Raw genomic sequence first — 26342 nt, 5'->3', positions numbered from 1 at the left:
TTCCAACATGCAGCACTCAAGGTGACTATGCAATCAACTCCGGGTCAGTTGAGAAAAGAAATCATGAATATATCACAAATTAGCTGGCATTTACTTGGCAATACGATTTTATCCACGTGTAGCCCATTCACTTTGAATGTTGAAATCCTTGATTTTGACTTAGATTAAATACTGGTTAAATTACCGTTTAAATTACCAACTGTTAAAAGAGCAAATTCTTTTGTTTAACAGCTGTATGTTGGATAACTTGTGGTCATATTCTTTATTTTGTTTCTAAAATTTTAAACCATGTGATAAGTCCAATGTTATAGCATCACTAGAGGTTGAAATGGTTACTAGTATAACCTTCGTAACAGTACTTGCCTGTACCTACACCTCAATGACCGCAGGGTTTACAAAGACAGTTCACTGCCATTTTCTTTTAGGGTAATAAGCATTGGCCTTGCCAGCAATGCCATGAACAAAGAAGAAAGTTCTTGACATTCCCCGTCCCTGTCAACTTTTCGAAGGGGCTGTCTTCTATCTTCACCTCCAACACACTCTCCCCTTCCTAAGGTCTATTCCCATTCAATCATAGATGTAACTCCTGTCCTTTTACCACGTTCCTAGTCCTTGTCCAGGGTCCTAAAAGGCTATTTTTAGTGAAAAAGGAATTTACTTGTACTTTGGCATACTGTAATTGCTATGTACGATGCAGGTCTGCTCTCCCTGGGCACAGTAAACACCGAGAGGTTGATGATTTTAGGTAAACACCTCTATTTAATCTGCAAGCATGACCCCGGATTCCAGTTTTATTGCTATGATTTGTTACTCTGCTCCCATTCTAAGCTCTCCCTACACTGTTCGAATGAAGCACAACAGAAGGCTTTAAAAACTCAACACAGGAGTTCAACATCACATTATAACTGATGCTTCAATTTTATCGCATAGCAGCTTCAGGTCATATTGGCGGTTTCCTTCATATTACATTAACACTCGTTTTTGCCTTGCAACACTATCCCTTCCAAAAACATCTCTTTTGTTTCTTCTTCCCCTCCCATGCTTTATTTGCCTCTAATCAATTAAAACTGTTAAATCATTAACTTCTTTCAGTTCTGATAAAAAGGATATTGACCTGAAAAATTAATTTGGTTTCTTTCTCTGATGCAGCCTGATCAGTTAGGTACTTCCTGTATTGTATTTTAGGTTTAGATTCACAATTTCCACCATCCAAAGTTTTTGGTTTTCAATTAAAACAATTTACTAATAGTATAGAGTTGTGTAGAAACTAACATCATTCCATCATTATGTTGAAATCTAAAATTAAGATCTCAATGGATCTCAAAAAAATCTGTTTCTAAAGTACATAGTCAGCCTGTTACACTGTTTCATGCTACAGAATGACAAAGCAATAAAAGGAGAACCAACTTCAGGTACTGGTCAAAAATTTGTATTTTCTTCATTTGCAGAAATTCTGCTCCAAACAAAAGAGTTTCAGTCCACTTACACTTGAAAATGACTTTTAGTGATGGTTGGAACCATAACTGTAAGGGCTATCATGTTTATTTTGTGGACAAACAGTATACAGTTAAAGTGAAATCTCAAACATTCCTCAGAGTTTACAGAGGAGGTCCAGAAAGACAAATTCAAAATCAATGCTGATTTGTTGTGGTTTTACTCTTTCCTTATGCATACTGCCTCTAATGCCTTCTGAGCATCACTGATCTGTTGCTGTACTCTTTCTCGCATTGCTTCATTTGTTGCTTTCTTTAGCCTGACTTCCATCTCTTCAATAACCGCACGGTAGCCCACCACATTGTGGAAGACTCGGATTGCACGATCACCACACGAAACTAAAAATCTACTGCTAACGTCAAATGCCAAGCCAGTAATTTCCTCCCCATGCACGTTTAAAATCTCTTCCTCCTGTTTGCCCGTTTTGGCATTGTGCACTGTAATGTTGAAGCCACAGGAAATAGCAACCACCCTGGCATCAGGAGAAAGCGCAATTCGGCAGGGATCAGAGACTTCACACTTCATTGTGTACAGCAAATAGGGGTCCTGCTGCTGTTTGTACTGGACATCAGTGTCCCAGAGCTTCCAGGTGCCATCCTTAGAAACTGTCGCCATTCTGTCGAGGAAACAAATCAGAGATATGACAAAATGCCTCAACATTTGTGATTTAACAATCCATTAAAAACTAAATTCAAGAACTTCCATATAATCATTAATAATTTGAGTAATTCTAAACTCTCATGATTTATTCCAACCAACCAATTAATAACTATCAATTCATCAGTTAAAGTGTACTACCTTTCTGTTTCCCTTTTTAATTGCCCTCATTTATTCAAACAATAAACCTATCAGCAAGATGCTCACAGGACTTCAGTCAGTCAATATTGTTCTCTATCTTAAAGAAGCAAATGGGGCAGTCAGTTAAATCCAATAGCCACCCAATATCCAGGTTAATGATTATCCTGGTATTACACAACATACAAACTAAAGGAAAGAGAATTGCTTAGTGCAACAATAAATCACTTTCATTCTTCCACTTGCTGGGTCTGGTCTTTGTGATCTGATACTCTTATTCAAAGCAAAAAGAGAACCATAATCTAAAGGACTGTTGCCTAATTTACTTGGTCTATTTCAAGAGATAATTGCTCAAGAATTGTATAGGTCCAATATCAATATGCAGGTACGTTACCAATACATAACAAAAGGAGAACAAGATAAAAGTGAAAAATTACATAATTATTAGCTTGATTTTACAGGAAAGTTGCTAAAACAAATCATTAGAGATGTGCTGTGGAAGATGCGCTGACTGAAAAGATTCTCAACATGAATTCTGGTAAAAAGTGAACACATTTTATCAAACTGTAGAATTGCTTTGATGAATATGTTAGGTTGGTGGATGTAGGTAATTTAGTTGGAATTGTATGCTTCTGTTTTTCAAAGTTTTGAGAAAGTGCCATTCATTGTCACAATAAAGACATAGTACTGTGGAATTGGTTGGAAAATCTTGAGATAAGATAGAAAATATTGCTTGCAATCTTATAGACAGAAAGTTGTTACTGTTGACAGTAGGCTTGTGTGATAGCTGATAACTAGTGGAATCTCCTACGAAGCAGTCATGCGGTCACTGCTCTTCACTATCATAATCATTTGGTCAATAGCACTGGAAGAACTACCTGAAAGCTTACATAAGATCCAAACACAAGTGCAAAAGTTAGAACTTCATTGAGAATAAACAATGGCAATCAAACCCAATGCAAGGGGTGAAAGCAATTGTCGTTCAGCATAAATGAATATAGTATCATTCGAGGTGGGGGGACAGGGTGGGAAATGGATATATCAGTCAATGTAAATGAACAGCAAGCATCTTTACACTATGGATGGCTGAAAGATTAAAGAAAGTTGAATAGAAAGAGAACCTTGTTGCTATAGCAAATTCACAATGAATGCTGCAAACTTTAGAGATAACATTGCTTGATCTGATACAGAACATAAACAAAACACAAAATCCTATAAGTGGCTTCATTAAATATTGCATCCAAATTTGGTCCCTTCTACTGGGAACTCATTTACAGATCTTGAAAATTAGTCAAGAGAGATTACTTAATTGCAGCAATCAGCACCGAGAGCCTGTTCTTTTTAACTTTAGAAAAGCAAACACTTTTAAACTAATAAAGGAAGCAGATAATGTTCATTCAAATAAACTATTTGAATTAGGTTAGTTAAGGAATACCAGGGAAAATATATGCAAGTTGTGTCATACACATCCAGTACTGTGTCATAAAGTGGTATACTTACAAAAGGATAAGTTATCAGCTAGTCTAGTTAACACAGTTTTGTTGCAGGGATTTAATAGACAGCTGGTTTTGAACTGTGACTGATACGCAGCTTATAGGGAGCACGGTGAGCAATGGGCTACACCATTATGATTCACAGGTCTCCTGTTGTGATCACCTCAAAAGGAATCAAAGAAGAATTTCCCAAGTCTTCCCTGAAATTGTCTAGGGTTTTTTCCCACGTTGCCCTGGTGGAATGGAGGCCATGAGGTTGTTGACAGTCAACATGGTACAAATTCCTACAGTTCTCAAAAAATTTATACTAAAAGTGATCTCGAGGGTCATTTCCTTTCTCTGTGAATTCCCTCTCACTTGGTCGCTGCAATATTATACAACTGAACGATGTAAGTGGATATAAATAAAAATCATTGAAATCTGGACAGCTGTGAGGTGGATGCTTTGTAAATAACACCGACTACTTCAGTAGTGTATGAGAGATGGTCATACAGAGTCTCACCTCGTGGAGTCATTGGAGAACGCAAATGAGTATATGCCAGCTGAATGACCCTTTAGGTCAAAGGCCCTCATTACCTCCCGGAATGAGCCTGATTTAGTAAAACACACTTCCCAAACTTTCACATCTGGTGTAAAGCCACATGAAGCCACAAACCTGCAACAATGGAAATGAAACATTTCTCATTAATTGTTTTTGGAAGCCAGGTGGTAAAGTTTAACATGCAAAGTTATATCTCAAATACTGGCTGCAAAGTGGCAGTTGGTCAGTCCCAACGGAGGTGTGTTCTGGCCTTCCCTGTCCTATTGCAACCAGTCTGAATGTTGTCACTGCTGTCTTTTGATTACTTAAAATTAAAGTGAATGACACCAACCTTCCACAAGGAGACACTGTAGCATATGCATTGTTCATCTGGTTAGTGTTAATTGTAGCCAGAACCTCTCCTTTCAAGTCCCAAATCAGAATGGTAGTGTCATTCGATGCAGACATAATGAATTTTCCTGTAATAAGATTAAGATAGAGAAACAGTTAACATATTTCACGTTATAGTTATACTGCAAAAAAGGACAAGTCCCACTGCATTTCTGACATTTTTTAAAAACACTAGTCATGCAAAGTCCAAGTCTCACCATGTGGCATGGGTTTGTATCTGTATTTTTCTAACACAGAATATCTACAATCAGGTCATCAGAAGGTATAGACAATGTCCCTTGAAAGGCTGTGGCAAGGGAAGTCTGGCAAGTCATCCTAGATCATAGTCACAAGTGAAGAATTTTGGAAAACAATACTCGAAATGCTTTGCTTAGAAAGACATAATGCATGCAAGCAAAGACAGGTATTTTGAGACGATAGGTAGATAAAGTATTATTAATTTAGTGTGATGCATTCTCAAACTACAAATCATGAAGCAAATCAATAATTTAGCTCCTTATCTGATAAACATCTTGTATGTTTCGGCACATGAACAAATCAAAACTATGGATACCAAAGAGGCAGGCTGGCTTTTCGATTCGAGGGGAAAATGCTCCCACACAAATGAAAATGAACAGTAATAAATTCTGAGTCAAAGCTCACCCATCTCTGGCCAAAATTACTGATCTCTTAGCCGAGTGAAGCAAACTGCAGACGTTAGATGAACCCTAAGCAGTCATGTTGCCCTCACCTGTTTCGGCAATTCCGATGTTCACAATTGGAGCTTTGTGCTTCTTCGGGAAGTCTTCAGGTGCAGCAGTGAATGTGAATGTACCATCGTCCTTTTTGATCATTTTAAAAACACGGATTGTTTCTTCATTTGCCAGCCATGTGATGAAAGCTCTGTTGTGACAGAATTCAAAAGAAAATCACATTAATACACTGCTAGTATCTCAACGAACAAGGCTCAGGGGTGCTGTGTCAGACACAGTCAAGGGTCAGACAAGCTGAATTCAGAGTAATGAGCAACCACCTATAAACTGACAAATTACAAGTATTTCCACTCTCACCAAATCTGCAATTCAGGCTGAGCTAATCGGCAAGTGAGTTTCTGTTTGCGATGTACAGAACAGTAAAATAATTTTCTTCCCATAACATAAAAATTCTAAATGCTATATCAAATAATGTATTCAAAAATTAGCAATAGCCAAAACTCTACCATCTCATCAACGTGACTGGCAGGTGAATACTATAGTTTCAATTTCCTTTTGTAAAGTTAGGGAGTTAGTATAATAAACTAAAAAATGAAATTTTGAGTTTAAATGTAATAAAAAGTTAAGTAAAATATTCATATATCTTCCTGATACTTAAGTGATGTCAGAAGGGGCGTGTTTTGTTTTAAGTAGTAATTTTTAATATAGGAATGACAGGACAGCTAAAATCTATAGAGTACCCATTCTGTGACATGTGGGAACTCCAAGATGCTTCCAGTGCTGGGGTTTTTTTAAAAATTTAACCTATTTTTCCTCATCAGCCTGTTCAGAGCTGTTGTAACACACCTTTGAACTAGGTGTGATTTGAACCCAGGTCTCCTGGTCCAGTGGGAGGGATGCTACCAATGCGCCATAATCATATATGAGATGTGTAACAGTTGTAGCAGCACAGGCTCCAGGTTTCAGCCATGAGATAAAGTGCTTCAAAATTATATCACAAGTCTAGAGGTATATTTACCCTTGTTCAAATAAGGGAATATGGACAAGCCAAGCAACTACAGGCCAACTGTCAGTGTAACTGGTAGCAAGGCTTCGAAGACCTATACTTCAGGTCAAAATTAAGTTATCTGGACAAATGCAGTTAATTAAAGAAAACCAGCATGACATTTTTTTTTAAAAAAGGGCAATTTTATTTCAACACAATACTTCATCTTTTGATCAGATTTAAGAGAAGGGTGACGAGGATAATTCTGTTGATATGGTATACATGCAACATGGGCTTCCATAACGTATTTGATAGTACGGCACGCAATAGCTTTCTAAGAAATGTTACGAGTTTATGGAATAAAAGGGACAGCAGCAAAATGGATGTGAAATTGGCTAAATGATTGGAAACAGCAGCAGCTGGTGGGTGCTTTTCAGATTGAATTAAAGTGGAGCTCCCAAGCGGTTAGTGTTGGGACCCATCTTCTTACTAACGTATTGTAATAATCTGGACTTTAGTGTAGAAGGCACAATTTCAAAATTTGCAGATAATTCAAAACTTGCGTTGTGAACCGTGAGAAAGATAACGTAGAATTTAAAAAGGACAAAGACCAGTTGGTGAAATAAACAGAACATGGCAGATAAAATTTAATGCAGGTGTGATGAGAGGTAGGTTAGATTATATATATATATATATATATATATATATATATATAGACAGAACCTCAATTATCTGAATTTCGGATTATCCGGAGGGGATCTCAAAGTCCTGTAGCTGTCCGGAGCGGTGTGGGGTGTGGTGGACATGGTGGGGGCAGGGTGGGTTGGGGGCTGGGTGGGAGGGGGCGGGCTCACGCGCAGTGGAGCAGACTTCACAGAAAATTCTGAGCCCCAGAGGAAATCAATTATCCGAACAAAATAGCGCCTGCCCATCTCGTTCGGATAATCAAGTTTCCTCTGAGAGTATTGGATTTTAAAATAGAGGCAGATATATTTGGGCCAGTTCCATTTTGTTTTTATTTTTAAAATGGTCAGAACATCACTTGATAAACAGATACTTAAGTGCATCAATTCCTAAAATGTATGTGACTGTAGTAAAGTGCCTGGCAGAATTCCTGTAGCATTAATGGATGGAACGTTTATACTGCTATGTTTACAACAGATCCGGAATCCAGTACTTTTAGCTTCAGAGTTTAGAGGTTCAATTCAAATGATATATCAGCTTCTCAGAGATGGAAAAATCATGCTTTTAGTTCAGGGTAACCAGTCAGCTTAGCCAAAAAAGTGCTTAAGCTTGTCGAGCTTCTAAGTCAAGAAAGCTTGGATAGAAGTAGTCATGTTGTTAGAACGGAGAAAGTTCGGCCATGAGAACTGCAAAAGGCTCATGCCATGGACTTGGAAAGGAAATATAAAACTCTCTCAGCAGTACAAAAGAGACACAGTTCTGCCTTCAATGCTATAATTCCAAACATAATTCATCTCTGAACTCTGGAGACCTTGGACTTGGCTTCCCTCGCTGTAACTGGATCCTCAACTTCCTTTCCTTTGAAGGCAATCAGTAAGAAGAAGTGGCAACATCTCCTCCACCATAATCCTCAAAACCTGTGCCCCACATGCCTCCTATTGTACTCCTTATACACTTATGACAACATGGCCAAATTCCACTCCAACTCCTTTTTCAAGTTTGCTGACTACACCACTATTGTAGGGCAGATCTCAAACAATGACAAAACAGAATATGGGAAAGAAACTGTGCTTAGCAACATGGTGAAAAGACAACGAAATGAAGGAAATGGCGACTGACTTCAGGAAGTGGAGTGGAGGGCACGGTCCTGCCTACATCAACGTCTCTCAGGTGGATATGATCGAGAGGTTTAAGTTCATGAGAGCGATAATCACCAATAACTACCTGGTTTACCCTGGACGATGCAATGGTCAAGAAAGCATAGCAACATCTCTACATCCCTCAGGAGGCTAAGGAAATTAAGAATGCCCACAAGGACTCGCAATTTTTAAGAATGCACCATAGAAGACTTTCAATCTGGATCCATCAGCATGTGGTTTAGCCATTGCTCTTCCCAAGACACCAGAAACTACAGAGGGACATAAACACAACCCATTCCAATATGCAAACCAGCCTTCTGTCTATTGACTCCATTTATACTTCCCACTGCCTCAGGAAAGCAACCAGTATAATCAAAGACCCCTCCCACTCTAGTTTTACTCTCTTGCAGAAGATATAAAAAAGTTTGCACACACATATGAACAGATTCAAGAACAGCTTCTTCCCCACTCAAATTTTAAATTTCACGTTGATCACGCTCTCTGTGCACTTTCGCCATAGCCGTAACACTTATTCTTCAATCTGTCCTATTATTCTAATGCACTTTGTATGGTATGACCGGTCTGCACTGCACACAAAACAAAACTTTTCACTACACCTAGGTACATGACAGTAATAAATCAAATCAAATCAGTGGTACTAGGAGTAAAAACAGCAGAGTCAGTAAGATAAAAGCTTAAACAGTTGAGATAGGAGTGACTTTTTTTTCTGAAATTAAGTATTTGTAAAAGGATAGTGTTGAAGAACAAGTTGAAACTTTGTTTTGCTATTCATATTAAAATCTTTGTTGTATTACATGCAGTATTGAATGCTATTGCTTTTGTCTTTCATGTGATAAATTTAATGTTTTACTGCTAAAGAACATCTGTGGCCTTGTGTGAATGTTGTTATAATGATGAACTACCATGCAACCAACTGCAAAACGTAAAAGACATGACCTATCAAGCAAGGTTTCATTCTTGACTTGTCTAATATTACCAGCAGCGAGGATCATAACAGAGTGTACAATGATTCATTTTGGTGGAAAGAACAAGGAAAAACATTTTTTTTAAAAAATTGATATAATCTAACGGAAATACAGAACAAGGGTAGTGGATGTTTGTGTACATAAATCATTGAGGGTGGCAAGATAGATTACGTGCATGGTTGATAAAGAATACAGACTTTATTCGTAGGAGCCTGGAGTATAAAAGCAAGGAGGTTATGTTAAACCATAACAAAACACTGGATCAGCCTTCAAAGGATCATTGGGATTCATTTCTGGATATCACACTTTAGGTAGGATGTGAAAGCATTAGAAACGTTGCAGAAGTGATTTATTAAAATAGTTTTCAGAGGAGAAACACGACTTAAAATGTTGGGAACATACTCCTTGAAGAAGCGAGGGCTGAGGGGAGATTTAACCATGGTATTCAAAATCAATAAATGTCTAGACACAGATGATAGGGAAGAACTGTCCTTAGTGGATGAAGAACAAGATAATTGGCAAAGGAAGCAAAGCCAACAGGAGTAAATATTTTATTGTGCAGAACAGTAAGAATTTGGAACATACTGTCCAAGAATGTGGTCGAGACAGATTCATTTGGGGGATTCAAGAGAAAATTAAATTATCTGACAAGGAAGAGAGAGCAGGGTTATAGGGAGCAGGGGATGAAGAGTTGAAAAATGTGGTGCTGGAAAAACACAGCAGGCCAGGCAGCATCCGAGGAGCAGGAGAATCGACGTTTTGGGCATAAGCCCTTCTTCAGGAATGAGGCTGGTGTGCCAAACGGGCTGAGATAAAAAGGTGGGGGGAGGGGGGGGGGCGCTCTGGGAATACGATAGGTGGAAGGAGGTGAGGGTGATAGGCCGGAGAGGGGGTAGGGGCGGAGAGGTCGGGAAGAAGATTGCAGATCAAGAGGGTGGCTAAAGAGCTTCAGGGCAGAGGAGATGACCTGGGGGGGTGCAGTGAGAGAGGGACTCACTAAGATCCTTGTAGAGGGAGGAAGAGAGCTTCTTTAAGGTAGGCATCCTTGCAAGAGGATTTGCAATAGGTTAAGATCAACTAGGAGAAGGCTGAAGAGCTTCAGGGCAGAGGAGATGAAGAGGTAATAGGTCAGCTCTTCTTTCAAATAGCCGCATTCATGACAGGCCACATAGCCTCCTATTCTATAAAAATTCGTTGGCTTTGTTCAATGATTAAAAAGATCACATTTTACCTGGAGTCAGGGCTGAAGCGCACATGTGTGGCATGGTCAAGCTCAACATTAGTTCGGACGCAACGATGTTCATGCTCAAGAAAATCTTTTGTACTCCAAATTCGCACTGTACGGTCATCAGCACAGGAAGCCAAGTACTTTCCATTGCTACTGAAATCCAAGCAGCTGACATTCCCACTGTGACTCTTCAAAGCAAAGTAACAAAATCAATCAAAATACAATTACTGACAATACATTTCTCATGTATACTTCAGGATCATTCTTTGTTGCATGTTACATTCAAAAATATGTGATTCCAAATGTGCTTTAACTTCATTGTACAATTTTAACAAAAGATCTGGAAATGAGAGACAATTAAGTTGCTAAAAGACCAACTTTAATGATGTTTCCTGGATTGCTCACTGTAAGCTACATGCTAGTTTCTGCTCAGTAAAAACCTCATGCCTATTATTTTGGGAGTAGCTGGTGCTGGATATTTTAGGAGATCCAACAGATCTTCCTTTTTTTTAAAAAAACAAACTGTGCACTGCAGGATTGCTACAGAATTATAGACTTAAGCAGTCAGGTTTGAAAACCAGAAAGCCAAGAGGCAGTAATGATCATTAGAGAGCTTTTGTTTAGTTACAGATGCTGAAGTATAGATCAAAGATTTCTTCTTTGAGTCAAATAGAATGATCCATTGATGTGGGTAGTACAGCATGCGTTAATTTAAATTATTGTGCAAAGATAAACGATACAGATTGAAGTAAGTGGTGTTCTGCATGTTCATCTTACTGTGAAATAAAGCAGCTCATTTTTTGTGTAGCACCAAGTGTTCACTTGCTTCACCTTCGGATAATTTGAAGAAGTACACATGCGGATCACACGAATACCGTGTCCAGATCACAAGGGGCTATTATTGTCACACCTTGGGTTACACGATCATGCAAACAGATAGAGAGACAGAGAGAGAGCAGTGAGAGTCAACTCCCATAAATGTAAGATGCCTAGATTGCTTATGATAGATACTGAAACCAACATATTTACAATAAACCTAAATGCAATAACTTTGAAGTTTAAAATGCATAAGCATTACCACAATGGAGCTCTTCTTGTGCTGTCACCAGTGTACTTGCATAGAGTTCCTCTAGCATAGTTAAATATATATATATAGTAGCTCACAGGAATTTATCCTGTATTAACATTGAAATTTATCTCCAATATCTCTAATAGCTGTTAGTTGCAAGGTCCATATTTAATATCGGACAGGCACTGCCCACATACGCAGGGTCAGTGACATCACAGAGAGGCACTAGAGGATATGGGAGAAATTATGCAAACTCATGTTCACTGTCAACTGAACAGGGCACAAAACTGCACTCCACCAGCTAGATGGGAACAATTTCAAACAGCTCACACTCAACATTGACCAGATGGTAAAGAACGTACAAATCCAGCACCTATAATTTTTCTGCCTGATTGTTAACACGAGACCAACACCTGACACTAACCGAATGAGAACAAGCTCACTGGGCTGACAAACATCAGATTAGAATGGAAGTAAAACTTACAGCTCATTAATGTCAGACTGGAAAAAACTTGAAGAACAGTCTGGGCTTAGAGGGGGAAACCCTATTTCATTATTTTGTCACAGTCACACCAGAATTCTACCGGAGAATCAGAAAAAGTTGCCCAGTTGAGAAATGGTGGACATAAATTATTCATTTTTCAAACTAAAGCATACAATTGCATGAAGACATCATCCTGTACAGCAATGGCTGTTACAGAAAATGCCAAAAATACTCAGCAGGTCAGACAGTATCTGTGGAAACAACAAACCTAATGTTAACAAATAAAAACAAAACAAAAATATAGAGGCAGAAGTTATGATCTAACTCAACATGGAATCTAGCATTCCAAAAAAAATAAGGTTTTGTTACTGAAGCTTCATAGGAACATATCAGCAGACCAAGAACAGAAAGAATCAAAATGAAAACAGAGTGCAGAAGTAAAATGACAAATGATAGAAAGCTCAGAGGTCATGCTTGCAAACAGAGATATCCTTCAAAGTTTGTGGGAAGATTTGTAGCTCGGGTGCTCGTTATTGTGGTTCTGTTCGCTGAGCTCAGAATTTGTGTTGCAGACGTTTCGTCTCATGTCTAGGTAACATTCCTCAGTGCTTGGGAGCCTCCTGTGAAGCGCTTCTGGTGAGCTTTCTGTGAATTCACCACAAAGGTATACAGGAAAGCCACACACACAGACCAAGTCCTGATCTACGAAAGCAACCACCCCAACACACACAAAAGAAGTTGCATCAAGACACTGTTCAAAAAGGGCCACAACACACTGCAGTACACCAGAACTGCAAAAAGAGGAAGAAGAACACCTATACAATGTATTCGCCAAAAACGGATACCCCCGCAATTTCATCAACAGATGCCTAAGGGAAAGGCAACAGAACAAGGACATGCCTCAACCCAAAGGACTAGCCACACTACCATACATCAAGAGCATTTCCAAACTGACAGCCAGACTACTGCGACCACTAGGACTCATAACAGCACACAAACCAACAGCCACTCTCAGACAACAACTCACCAGGACGAAGGACCCGATACCCAGCATGAGCAAAACCAATGTAGCATACAAAATCCCATGCAAGGACTGCACAAAACGCTACATAGGACAAACAGGAAGACAGCTAACGATCCGCATCCATGAACACCAACTAGCCACGAAACAACACGACCCACTATCCTTAGTAGCCACACACGCAGATGACAAGCAACATGAGTTCAACTGGGACAACACTACTATTATAGGACAAGCCAAACAGAGAACAGCCAGGGAATTCCTAGAGGCATGGCACTCATCCACAGATTCAATCAATAAGCATATCGATCTGGACCCAATATACTGACCACAGCAACGGACAGCTGGAACTGACGACCGGAAGCGGCAGATTCAAGCCACGACAAATGCCAGAGGAAAGATCACAGAAGCGCTTCACAGGAGGCTCCCAAGCACTGAGGATGTCACCTAGACAGGGGACGAAACATCTGCAACACAAATTCCGAGCTCGGCAAACAGAACCACAACAACAGAGATATCCTTCTTGGAGTTATTTGCTGCTTCAGTGCATCTAATTTTTTTTCTTCATTCCTTCATATTCCAATCAGATGGCTGACATTCACACTCATCTGTTTCTTTATCAGTCCCTTTGATTTTTGTACCCTGTCCCCCACCCTATCATGGGCCTTCCATCTTGTTCTTCCACATTCCCCAAAACCTATTTCATTTCCATCTTGCCTCAGACATGAAACAATCTGAAACATTAGCTCAGTTTCTCCCCCTACCCCTGGTGCCTGATCAGCTGAGTATTTCCAGCATCTTCTAACTAAAATTTCAGATTTCCAGCAGCTATAGTTGTTGCTTTCGCACTAGTTGTTACAAGTGGTATGCAGTCCTAAAAACATTTCAACCACACAAAAGGTAGAGAAGTCCCAAATTTTTTAAAAATTGCTCCTCTGGCATAGGTATGGAATGTTTTGTTCTCTACATGAAAGACATCTTATAAGTGCAAGCTGTTGCTGATCTACAAATATGAACTAAGATTTTATCCAGCTTTTCTCCCATCTCAGGTGCAATTCTAATTATTAACATGACTATTGAAGTGTGGTAAAGGATTTATTGTATATAAATATGGTTCCTTACCTTTAATGAAGTAGCCAACAATGGGTGGGAAAATACATGTTGCTGCAATTTTTCTTTACGTGGACGCTGTAATTTCTGCTTCTTTGATGCTGTGTTTTTGTCACTCACTCCATTACTGACTTTACTGTCCTCTGAATAAAACAACAGATGACTTCAGTTCACTGATATTTTATAACAAGTAAGTTAAATATTTGTCTATAACCAAAAAGTAGACAACGGGGGTTCAGTTGGGGGAGGATGCTTCATAGAACTATTGGTGGAATGTTATGCCAGACACCCTGATAATGTTCTGGAGACTCAGGTTTGAACCCCTGCCATGGCAGATGGCGGGATTTGAATTCAATATAAAAAAAATAGAATTAAGAGTCTAATGATGATCATGAATTAATTACTGAATGTCAGGGAAAAAAAAACATCTGGTTCATTAATTTCCTTTAAGGAAGGAAACTGTCTTCCTTACTTGGCCTGGCCTACAAGTGACTCCAATCCCACAGCAATGTGGTTGACTCTTAACTACCCTCTGGACAATTAGGGTTGGGTGATAAGTGCTGGCCTAGCGAGCAACATCCTCATACCATGAATGAATTTTTTTTAAAATTGAATGAGCATTTTATCTGCTGATAGGCAGTAAAAGTAACAGAAGCCAAGGGAGGGACACAGGAGACACACAGGGAAGGAAGCATGGACAAAAGCCTGGGATTTCTACAGAAAATATTGGCACAAAGATAAATACATCATATTCTCTTTAACTGATACAATCACCATATTTTTAGCTTAACAATGATAAAGTCATCACTCATTTGGATTTCTCACATGAATCATAGTAGACTCACTCCTTTGGCCCAAACTGGTCCATCCCAACCAAAATGTCTGTCCACACTAACCCTATTTCCCTGCACTTGGCCCACATCCTTCTAATCCTTTCCTATCCATGTATTTGTCCAAACACCTTTTAAATGTTGTTAATGTACCCACCTCAACCACTTCTGCTGGCAGCTCATTCCATATGCATAGGTTCCCTTTAATTTTCTCCCCTCTAACCTTATACTTGATGCCCTCTAGTCCTCGATTCCCCAACCCTGGGGAAAAGGCCAAGTACCTTCACCCTATCCCTGCCTCTCACGTTCATCATCTGTATACAATTCCCACTCAGGTCTCCTATACTCTTTAAAAAAAAAGTGTCTCAGCTTATCCAATCTCTCCCTATAACTCAGGCCATTGAGTTCAGGCAACATCCTTGTAAATTTCGTCTGCACTACGTCCAGTTTAATAACATCCTTCCTATAGCAGGGTAGCCAAAATTGAACACAATACTCCAAGTGCAGCCTCACTTACGTCCCATATGACTGCAACATAACTTCCCAACTTCTGGCCAGTGTGCCAAAAGTCTTCTTCACTGCCCTGTCTACCTATGATTCCACTTACAGAGAACCATGCATCTGAACCCCAAAGTCCCTCTGTTCCACTACACTCATTAAGGCCCTACCATGCACCATGAAACTGCGACCTTGATTTGACTTTCCAAAATGCAAAACCTCACACTTATCTATATATAAAACACCATCTATCATTCCCCGGCCCATCACCCAGCCAATCAAGGTCCTACTGCAATTTTTGATAACCTTCCTCACTGTCCATGATACTGCCTATTTTAGTGTCATCTGCAAACTTACTAATCATGCCTTGTACATTCTCATCCAAATCATTGATTTAGATAACAAACAGTAATGGGCCCAAGCACCAAGCCCCGAGGCACGCCACTAGTCACAGGCCTCCAGTCCGACAAGCATCCTTCCACTACTACCCCTTGCTTACTACCACCAAGCCAATTTTGTATCCAATTTGCCAGCTTGCCCTTGATTCCACACGATTTAACTTTCCAGAGCAGGCTACCATGTGGTATCTTATCAAAGGCCTTAATGGAATCCATATTGCCTACGTCTACTGACCTGTCCTCAACCACCTTCCTAGTCACAAAACCAAAGAACTCTGACAAATTTGTGACGCGTGATCTCCCATGTACAAAGCCATGCTGACTATTCCTAATCAAACCCTGTCTTTCCAAATGCATGTATATCTTACCCACCACAGATGTTTACTGGTTATGTTTACTGGTCTGTAGTTCCCAAGCTTTTCTTTGCAGCACTTCTTAATGGCACAACATTTGCTACCCTCCAGTCTTCCAGGACCTCAACAATGGCTAACGATGATGTAAAAATATCAGCCAGGGCCCTTGCAATTTCTTCTGTAGCCTCTTGCAGTGTTCTTGGATATATCTGGTCAGACCAGGAGTTTTAACAACCTTCATACATTCTAATATGTCCAACACCTCCTCTGTTATGGACTGACCCCAAGATATCACCATTAACTTCCTCAAATTCCCAAGTCTTCATGTTTTTTTCCATGGTAAATACAAAGGAGAAATATTAATTGAGGACCTCATCCATCTCCTGCAGTTCTACAAATAAATGTCCATTTTGGCCCTTGAGGGGCCCTATTCTCTCTATAGGGATTCTCTTTCCTTGAAAATACTTAAGAACCTCTTTGCATTCACCATAATCTTCTCAACCAAGGCTATAGCGTGCCCCCTTTCTGGCCTCCACATTTACCTCTTCAGTCAACTCCTGTATTCCCTGTGTACCTCCACCCTTGATCTCAGCTGCCTGTACCTGAGCCATGTCTCCTCCTTTTATCTAGTCAAAGCCTCAATATCTCATTATCCAAGGTTTCCTATTCCTGCCAACCTTGCCCTTCACTCTCATAGGAAAATATAGACCTTAAACTCTAGCTATCTCACTTTTAAAAGCCTCCCATATGCCAAAAGGTCCCTTTGCCTGTTAATAAACTACTCCTATCAACCCCTGCAAGCTCTTGTTTAATTCCGTCAAAATTCATCTTGCCCCAATTTACAACATGAACCTGTGGGCCAGTTTTGTCCCTCTTCATAACTATTTTAAAATTAATAGAACTATGGTCACTGGTCCCAAAGTCCTCTCCCACCATCACTTCAGTCACCTGCCCTGCCCTATTTCCCACGAGTAGATTGAGTTTTGCCCCTTCCCGAGTAGGACCCTATATACACTGCTTGAGAACACTTTCCTGAACGCACTTAACAAATTCCGCCCCATCTAAGCCCTGAATGCTCTGGCCGTCCCACTCTATGTTAGGAAACTTAAAATCTCCTATGACAAACCTACCGCTTCTGCAAGTCTCCCCAATCTCTCTGCATATTTGTTCCTCCAATTCCCATTGGCTATTTGGGGGCTACAGTACAACCTCAATAACGTTACCACCCCCTTCTTATTTCTTAGCTCCTCTGATAAAGCCTCATTGGATAATCCTGCAGTTACTGCATCTCTGACTACTGCTGTGATAATTGCCTCAATCAAAAAATGCAACTCTCCCTCCCCTCCTTCCACCACCTCAGTCCCACCCAAAGCACCTGTACCCTGGCACATCAAGTTGCCATCTTCGAGGAGAAAGTGAGGTCTGCAGATGCTGGAGATATCTTCTTCATTCCTGAAGAAGGGCCTGTGCCCGAAACGTCGAATTTCCTGTTCCCTGGATGCTGCCTGACCTGCTGTGCTGTTCCAGCAATAAAGTTTCAACATCACGTTGCCAGTCCTGTCCTTCCCTTAGCCATGTTTCTGTAATGGCTATAATATCCCAGTCCCATGTACCTATCCACGCCCTGAGTTCATCAACCTTACCTGTCAGCCCTCATGCATTGAAATAAATGCATTTTAATCCAGTAGGCATTCCTTACTCCCTGACGTGTTCCAGCCTGACCGGTCTCTTCAAACTTACTATTTCTGACTACTGTATCTCCTTCAGCCTCACAGGTGTCTCCCTGCCAATCTAGTTTAAACACTCCCTTACAGCACTAGGAAAACTGGTCGCCAAGATATTGGTCACCCTCCACTCCAGGTGCAACTACCCCTCTTAACAGGTCACCTCTGCCCCAAAAAAGATCCCAATGATCTAAACCTGAATCCCGGCTCCCTGCACCAATTCTTTAGCTACGCATTCATCTGCCATTTCCTATTATTCTTACCCTCACCAGCATGTGGCTCTGGAAATAATCTGGAGATTACCACTGATGAAGTCCTAGTCTTCAACTTTTTTCCTACCTCATTATAATTACTATGCAGGACTTCATCCCTATTTCTACCTATGTCATTTGCGCCAATGTGCACAATGATCTCTGGCTGTTCACCTTCCACCTTGAGAATTTTCTGCAGTTGCTCTGAGACATCCCAGATCCTGGAACCCCAGAGGAAACACACCTTCTTGAATTCCAGTTTTCAGCCACAGAATCTCCTGCCTGTCCCCCCCTAACTATCGAGTCTCCTATCACTAAAGGTCCTGTTTACCTTTACCCTTTCCCGCTGTGACCCAGAGTCAGTCGTAGTACCACAGACCTGGTTACTGCTGCTCTTGTCTTTTTTAAAGGTGTTCAATGGATTAAAGATTGACTGTTGGGTTTCGAACATACAAACAAAATGCAAATATTCAAATTAGTAAAAACAGACACAAAGTAAGAGATTGGGACATGCACAGAAGGACAGACAAAAGACAAATGTACACTTCTAGGTGTCACAATATACCACATTTAGTGCCCAAGAGAAAAAACTTAAAACATCAAACTAGTGCAGCTAAAAATGGATTATTCTCAACACTATCAAATGCTGTAACATCTGCGTCCACTTACTAGAGACACATCACTAGCGAGCTAAATTCAATATTGCATCCTCTCCCCATCCAGCTCTGTCAAGCTTCAGATTTCCATGCCATAGTGGCAGTAGGTCAAAGCACACCTCATGTTCTAGAAAACACTAACATCACCACTGCAGTGTCACCAAACTCCAGAACCAAACAGCAAGACCACAATCAGTGACACCTACTAAATAAGAACATCCGGTAGCCATTATTGAGCCTGTTCCATCATTAACTTAGATCATGGTTGATCACCTACCTCAACATCACTTTCCCACACTCTCTACGTATACATTGATGCCAACAGCCTCTAGAAAACTACTCATTTCTGGTTTGAACTTACTAAATAATTGAGTTTCCACACCCCTTCAAATAATTTTCCACCACCTGAGTGAAGAAATTTCTCCTCATCTCAATATTAAATAGCTTACTCTTTATCCTGTGATTATGCCCCATGGTTCTAGACTCACCAATCAGGGGAAAGACCTCATCACACCCTGGAAAAATTTTGCAAATTTCATAACAGATGACCTTTTTGAAACTTTAAGAAATGTGGCCAGTTTCCTCAATTCCTCCTCACAAAACAACCCCATCACCCCAGAAATTAATCTGCTAAACCGACTTGCCTAATACTGCGAGACACTTGATAGTTAACATCAGCTGATAAATTGCATAGAATTCTGATGTGCAATACTGGTTAAGCCTATTGTTAATTGCTCCAAGTGATGTTGCAACCTCTTTAAAAATATAGCATGCAATCACATCACAACGGACAGCTACTTACATGAAGATTCCTATCGTAGGTTTTTAATCAAGAAGTTACCATGTTAAATGTTGATATAAAAATCAATTACAATTGCAACAGGAAGTAAGATTGGCTAATACAATGTGAAACCATATACAAGCATACATTATCCAGACAAATACTTGTGCTCCCACTGCCTTATTTGGTTGAAATTGTGCAGAGGAGTTAGGAACATTTCTCCAGGGAAAGAAGCAACGTCAGGAGGATTGCAGTGGAGGGTCAGGCTGTGATGGCCTTTGTCATAATCTGTGCCCAGAGACAGAGGTCATGGGCTCAAGCTGAATTCCAATAGCGAGGCCAACAATTCTGCACAGTAGAGGGAATGTTACATTTTGAGAGCTGCCAACTTTCAGGTGAGATGTTTAAGCTGAGGTGCAGTTTTCATGTGTGTGTAAGAGACACCCTGCACTCTGGAAGCTTGTTAGTTCTCCTTGCATTCTAAATAGTATCTTAGTCTTGAATCAGCAGTATTAAAAAAAAATAAAAAAAATTAACTTTTCTTAAAACAAAAAGTCATGAACACATCCTAACAGAACAGTGGAGATGAAAATCCCAGAGATATTATGTTGTAACTCTATAAACAATCAGATGATGGTGGGGAGAAAACAGGGCAAATTGCATTAAATTGTATTTGATAAATTAGGAGGATTTGCTAAATGTATTCATTAAAACTGGTCAAACGATCTTCATTCATGACTGTTGAATTATCTGACCTCCCCTTCCTGTTTGTGGGAAGTTACAAACTTTCAGACCAATATATCCACTTCGACCATGCTTCCCAAACTAAACTAGTCCCATTTCCTGCATTTGGCCCATAACACCAAACCTTTCTCAATCATGTAATGTCTAAATGTCTTTTGAATGTTGTAATTGCACCTGCATCTACCAGTTCTTCCAGCAAATCATTCCATATACAAACCACGCTCTGTGAGAAAAAGTTGCCCCTCAGCTCCCTTTTAAATCTTTCCCCTTTCATGTTAAACTTTTGCCCTGTAGTTTTGAACTCCCCTACTCAAGGTAAAAGGCTTTTGCTATTCATCTCATCTATGGCCCTCATGATTTTATTAATTTCTATAAGGTCACCCCTCAACCTCCTACATTCCAAAAGGAAAAAAGTCCCAGCCTTTCATATAACTCAAACTCCAGTCCTGGTAACACCCTTGTAAATAATTTCTGCATCCTTTCCAATTTAATAACATCGTTCCTATAGCACGGTGACTAGAATTGCATGCAGTACTCCAAAACTAGCCTCACCAATGTCCTGTATAGCCGCAACATGACATTCCAACTCCTATACTCAAACCTCTGATCAATGAAGGCAAGCTTGCCAAACACTTTTTTCACCATTTGTCTACTTGTGACACCACATTCAAGGAACTATGTTCTTGAAACCCTAGATCTCTGTTCGACAATATTATCCAGGATCTAGATTAGAGTGGTGCTAGAAAAGCACAGCAGGTCAGGCAATATCCGAGAAGCAGGTAAATCAGCGTTTTGGGCAAAAGCCCTTCATCAGGAATGAAGACAGGGAGCCTCCGGGGAGGAGAGATAAATGGGGGGGCTGGGGAGAAGGTAACCACTGTCACTCCCTCACCACCTGACGCCTGGAGGAAGAACGCTTTATCTTCCACCTCGGGACACTTCAACCTCAGGGCATCAATGTTTCCTCATTTCCCCTCTCCCCCCTTACCCCAGTTCCAACCTTCCAGCTCAGCAACACCCTCAAGATCTTACCTACCTACCAATCTTCCTTCCCACCTATCTACTCCACCCTCCTCTCTGACCTATCATCTTCATCCCCACCTCCAAACACCTATTGTCCTCTTGGTTACCTTCTCCCCATCCCCACCCCCTCCCATTTATCTGTCCACCCCAGAGGCTTCCTGCCTTCTGTCCTGATGAAGGGCTTTTGTCCGAAAGGTCAATTTACTTGCTCCTCAGGTGCTGCCTGACTTGCTGTGCTTTTCCAGCACCACTCTAATCGAGACACTGATCTCCAGCATCTTCAGTCCTCACTTTTGCCTAATACTACTCAGGGCCCTACCATTAACTGTGTAAGTCTGCCCTGTCTTTGTCTTCCAAAATGCAACATCTCATTTTTCTAAATTAAACTCCACCTGCCAAACCTCGGCCCATTGACCCAGCTGATCAAGATGCTGTTGTACTTTTGGATAACCTTCTTCATTGCCACAATACCACCAACTTTGGTGTCATCCACAAACTAATCATGCTTCTCATCCAAGTGTTTATGTAAATGACAAATAACAGTGGACCCAACATCAATCCCTGCAGAACACCACTAGTCACATGCTTTCAGTATGAGAAACAACCCTTTACCACTACCCTGTGTCCTACCATCAAGCCAATTTTGTTTTTGTGTAAATATAAAAATACTGACAACACATCAGAAGTACTTCATTGGCTGAACCATTTGGGGATGGAAGTGAAAAGGCTGAATTACAGCAGGTTATTCCCCTTTATATCAGACCTACCATGCTGAGTGTTATGGACCAGGCCAGACCCCCTCAAAACATTTTAAGGTGGTAGCCAGAATCTAACTTTTCCAGTTGTTTTAAGCAGATGTAAGGTGAATATTTCAGGAGTGGGTCAATCCACTAGTTTTTAAACAAAACAGAATTTATTTACAAGCAAAAGAAAACCAAATTTAGAATAACATAACTACTTGAAAACCCAGTGGACACGAAAAATGCAACTTAGCAAAGAACTGTTCCGATTCCCCGCAACATCCCATAAACACATCCCTTAGCAAAAAGGTAAATTCAAACCCAGGTTCTCACAAGAGAGAGGATCAGCATGGAGCTGTTTGTTTGGGAGCCCAGCTAAAACTAATCCAAAACTAGAAAAACCCTGAACTGGGAGAGCTGGCTACTCCCGTTTCATTGTACAAGTGTTTTTAAAAAACCTGAAAGTCTTTTCTGATTGCTGACTTAGGTAGCATCTGTTAGCCATGACCATAGTAGCCAGTTCAGACATTTCAGCATCTCTGCCTTTACAACACCTCTCGAAAAAAAACTAAGGACAAAATAACCTTGTTAAAGGAGCACCAATGTTACAGAGTCACTTCAGTATAGCAATGGGATGAGGTGGCAAGGCAACAGATACTGATGGAAACACTCAACAGAACAGATCACACCAGAACATTTCCAAGAAAACCCTAGGGTAATATCCAGAGGTTAGTGTGCAAGTGGTCAATGGAGGGAAGAGAAACTCCAGAGGGAGAAAGTGGAAGCAGATCAGTAATTCAGTCAGATATGTATGACAGAGAATTCTTTCAAGAGGTAACATGCTGGGATGAGTAATGAGCAGTTTCAGATCTGCTTAGAGTAAGTGTAGGAATCTTGGCAGTAGATAACTTTGGGCCAGTGACTTCTACAATAGTGTATCATGAGGTTTTGCCTGTGCTTGTGTCTGAGTTGAGTAACTGTTATAGATTACTGTTGCCAGGGTTGGAGGATTTGACCGACAGGGAGAGACAGAATAGGCTTGGGCTGTTTTCCCTGGAGGCTCAGAGGCTGAGGGGTGACCTTTGAGGTTTATAAAATCATGAGGGGCATAGTTAGGGTAAATATACAAGGTTTTTTTACCTAGGATAGGGGAGTCCGGAACTCGAGGGCATAGTTTTGGTGTGAGGGGAAAGATTTAAAAGGCACATAAGGGGCAACATTTTCACACAGAGGGTGGTCCATAATTGGAATGAGTTACCAGCGGAAGTGGAGGCTGGTACAATTACAGCATTTAAAAAGCATCTGGATGAGTAAATGAATAGGGAGGCTTTAGAGGGATACGGGGGTCAAGATTAGAATGTGCTGGAAAAGCACAGCAGGTCAGGCAGCATCCAGGGAGCAGGAAAATTGACGTTTCAGGCAAAAGCCCTTCATCAGGAATGAGATAGGGAGCCTCCAGGGTGGAAAGATAAATAGGAGGGGGGTGGGGCTGGGGAGAAGGTAGCTAAGAGTGCAATAGGTGAGTGGAGATGGGGATGAAGGTGATAGGTCAGAGAGGAGGGTAGAGCAGATAGATGGGAAGGAAGATTGGCAGGTAGGACAGGTCATGAGGATGGTGCTGAGCTGGCAGGTTGGAACTGGGGTAAGGCAGGGGGAGAAGAAATGTGGAAACTAGTGATGTCCACATTGATACCCTGGGGTTGAAGTGTTCTGAGGCAGAAGATGAGGCATTCTTCCTTCAGGCGTCGGATGGTGAGGGAATGATGGTGGAGGTGGTCCAGGACCTGCATGGCCTCGGCAGAGTGGGAGGGGGAGTTGAAATGTTCGGCCACAGGGCAGTGGGGTTGATAGGTGCAGTTGTCCCAGAGAAGTTTCTAAATGGCTCTGTGAGATGGTGTCCAGTCTCCCCAACGTATAGGAGACCGTATCAGGAGCAACGGATACAATAGATGACATTGGTGGATGTGCAGACGAAACTTTGGATGTGGAAGGCTCCTTTGGGGCCCTGGATGGAGGTGAGGGAGGAGGTGTAGGCACAGGTTTTGCACTTTGTGTGGGGTGGCAGGGGAAGGTGCCAAGAGGGTGGGTTGTTGGGGGGAATGGACTGACCAGGTAGTCACGGAGGGAACGGTCTTTGCGGAAAGCGGATGGGGTGGGGAGGGAAATATATCCCTGGTGGTGGGGTCCGTTTGTAGGTGGCGGAAATGTCGACGGATACTCTAATCTTGACTCTGATCTCCAGTCCTCACTTTCACTTTAGAGGGATATGGGTCAAGTGCTGGCAAATAGGACTAGATTAGATTAGGACGTCTGGCTGGCATGGTGAAAGTGAGTACTGCAGATGCTGGAGATTAGAGTCAAGATTATAGTCCTGGAAAAACACAGCAGGACAGGCAGCATCCAAGGTGCAGGAAAATCGATGTTTTGAGCAAACGCCCTGAATAAGGGTTATTGGCAAAACGTCGATTTTCCTGCTCCCCGGATGCTGCCTGACCTATTTGGTCGGCATGGGCAAGATGGACCGAAGTGTCTGTTTCCGTGCTGTACATCTCTGACTCTAATATTCTGTACTGAGTGAGTGAGTGAGTGAGTGACTGCCTGCAGTGTGGCTGCGCCTATGTGGACCCTGACACATCATGAAAGGAGCTCGCTGGGAACTCCGCCAGCCAGCAGGAGGCGCTGACGGCAGCAAGGCGGCGGCCTGTGCGAAGGATTCAACTCGCTCACTCGGTTCTTTAATCCCCGACCCACTCCTTACCCTCAACGATGCTGCCTTCCTGCGGTAAACTCTTTCGCGATCCGGTCACCGCCGCCGAGATGAAGTAAATGAGCGCCCCAAGGAGCAAGGAGACGGCAATGATCGCGAACGGCTCCATGCGGTATCGTCCCCACCCCCACCTCGCCTCCCGGAACGTCAGCGTGCATGCCGGGAGGTGGAGCCAGTGCGCACGTGACAGTGACGTCTCTGTGTGCATGCGACGTGTTCGGTCTCTGCAGCTACTTTTAATTGCACGTCCACGTGGATTAAGATAGTATTGCAGAAAGACACTGCAGAATAGGCACATATGTGGTCATTAGTCATATGTGCTCACTTCAGAATAAAATTCGTCATGTATACCTCACACAACACAGCTAAATGTAATTCCTGTGTTCGTTTACTAAAAATGCATCTATCATTATTCAGAAAAGAAAAACACTTGAAATCTTTGTTTTCCATCTTAATGTTTTTACAACAAATGCACGAAAACGTCCAATAACACACCTATACATGCAAACATTGGTATCCTCCCACTTCCTCCAGACCAAAGGGGTAGCCATGGGCACACGTATGGGCCCCAGCTATGCCTATCTCTTTGTTGGCCACATAGAACAGTCGATCTTCCGTAATTACACCGGCACCACTCCCAACCTCTTCATCTGTTACAGTGATGACTGCATTGGCGCCACCTCGTGCTCTCGCGAGGAGGTTGAGCAATTCATCAACTTCACCAACACATTCCACCCTGACCTTAAATTTACCTGGACCATCTCTGACACCTCCCTCCCCTTCCTAGACCTCTCCATCTCTATTAATGACAACCGACTTAATACTGACATTTTTTACAAACTCACCGACTCCCAGAGCTACCTGGATTACACCTCTTCCCACCCCACCTCCTGCAAAAATACCATCCCATATTCCCAATTCCTCCGCCTCCGCCGTATCTGCTCCCAGGAGGACCAGTTCCACACAGAACACACCAGATGGCCTCCTTCTTTAGAGACCGCAATTTCCCTTCCAACGTGGTTAAAGATGCCCTCCAATGCATCTCGTCCACATCCCACACCTCCGCCCTCAGACCCCCCCCCCCTCCAACCATAACAAGGACAGAACGCCCCTGATGCTCACCTTCCACCCTACCAACCTTCGCATAAACCAAATCATCCGCCGACATTTCTGCCACCTCCAAACAGACCCCACCACCAGGGATATATTCCCCTCCCCACCCCTTTCCGCCTTCCGCAAAGACCGTTCCCTCCGTGACTACCTGGTCAGGTCCACGCTCCCCTTCAACCCTCCCTCCCATCCTGGCACTTTCCCCTGCCACTGCAGGAATTGCAAAACCTGCGCCCACACCTTCTCCCTCACCTCCATCCAAGGCACTAAAGGAGCCTTCCACATCCATCAAAGTTTTACCTGCACATCCACCAATATCATTTATTGTATCCATTGCTCCCGATGCGGTCTCCTCT

General features: G+C 41.7%; 1 protein-coding gene across 2 annotated transcripts; it reads right to left on the bottom strand.

The window, feature by feature from the left end:
* Positions 1 to 1413: 1413 nt before the first annotated feature.
* Positions 1414 to 25025, bottom strand: tbl2 (transducin beta like 2). Of its 2 annotated transcripts, none has more exons than XM_043718634.2 (7): positions 24868 to 25025; positions 14124 to 14254; positions 10431 to 10615; positions 5444 to 5595; positions 4655 to 4781; positions 4285 to 4437; positions 1414 to 2110 (listed from the first exon to the last, which is right to left on the bottom strand). In XM_043718634.2, the coding sequence occupies exons 1-7, from the start codon at positions 24983 to 24985 to the stop codon at positions 1654 to 1656; spliced, it is 1323 nt and encodes a 440-aa protein (XP_043574569.2). In that variant the 5' UTR covers positions 24986 to 25025; the 3' UTR covers positions 1414 to 1653. The 2 variants fall into 2 exon arrangements, with proteins under 2 accessions (XP_043574569.2, XP_087833553.1); XM_087977427.1 differs by lacking the exon at positions 24868 to 25025 and adding an exon at positions 11205 to 11337 and having other exon boundaries at positions 14124 to 14255.
* Positions 25026 to 26342: the final 1317 nt, after the last annotated feature.

Source organism: Chiloscyllium plagiosum, unplaced genomic scaffold, assembly GCF_037043375.1.
Source record: "Chiloscyllium plagiosum isolate Xiang-an unplaced genomic scaffold, Cpla_swu_hap1 HiC_scaffold_31, whole genome shotgun sequence".
Classification (NCBI taxonomy): Eukaryota; Metazoa; Chordata; class Chondrichthyes; order Orectolobiformes; family Hemiscylliidae; genus Chiloscyllium; species Chiloscyllium plagiosum.
The sequence above is the reverse complement of the archived record's forward strand: the minus strand, read 5'-3'. Positions and strand labels throughout refer to the sequence as shown.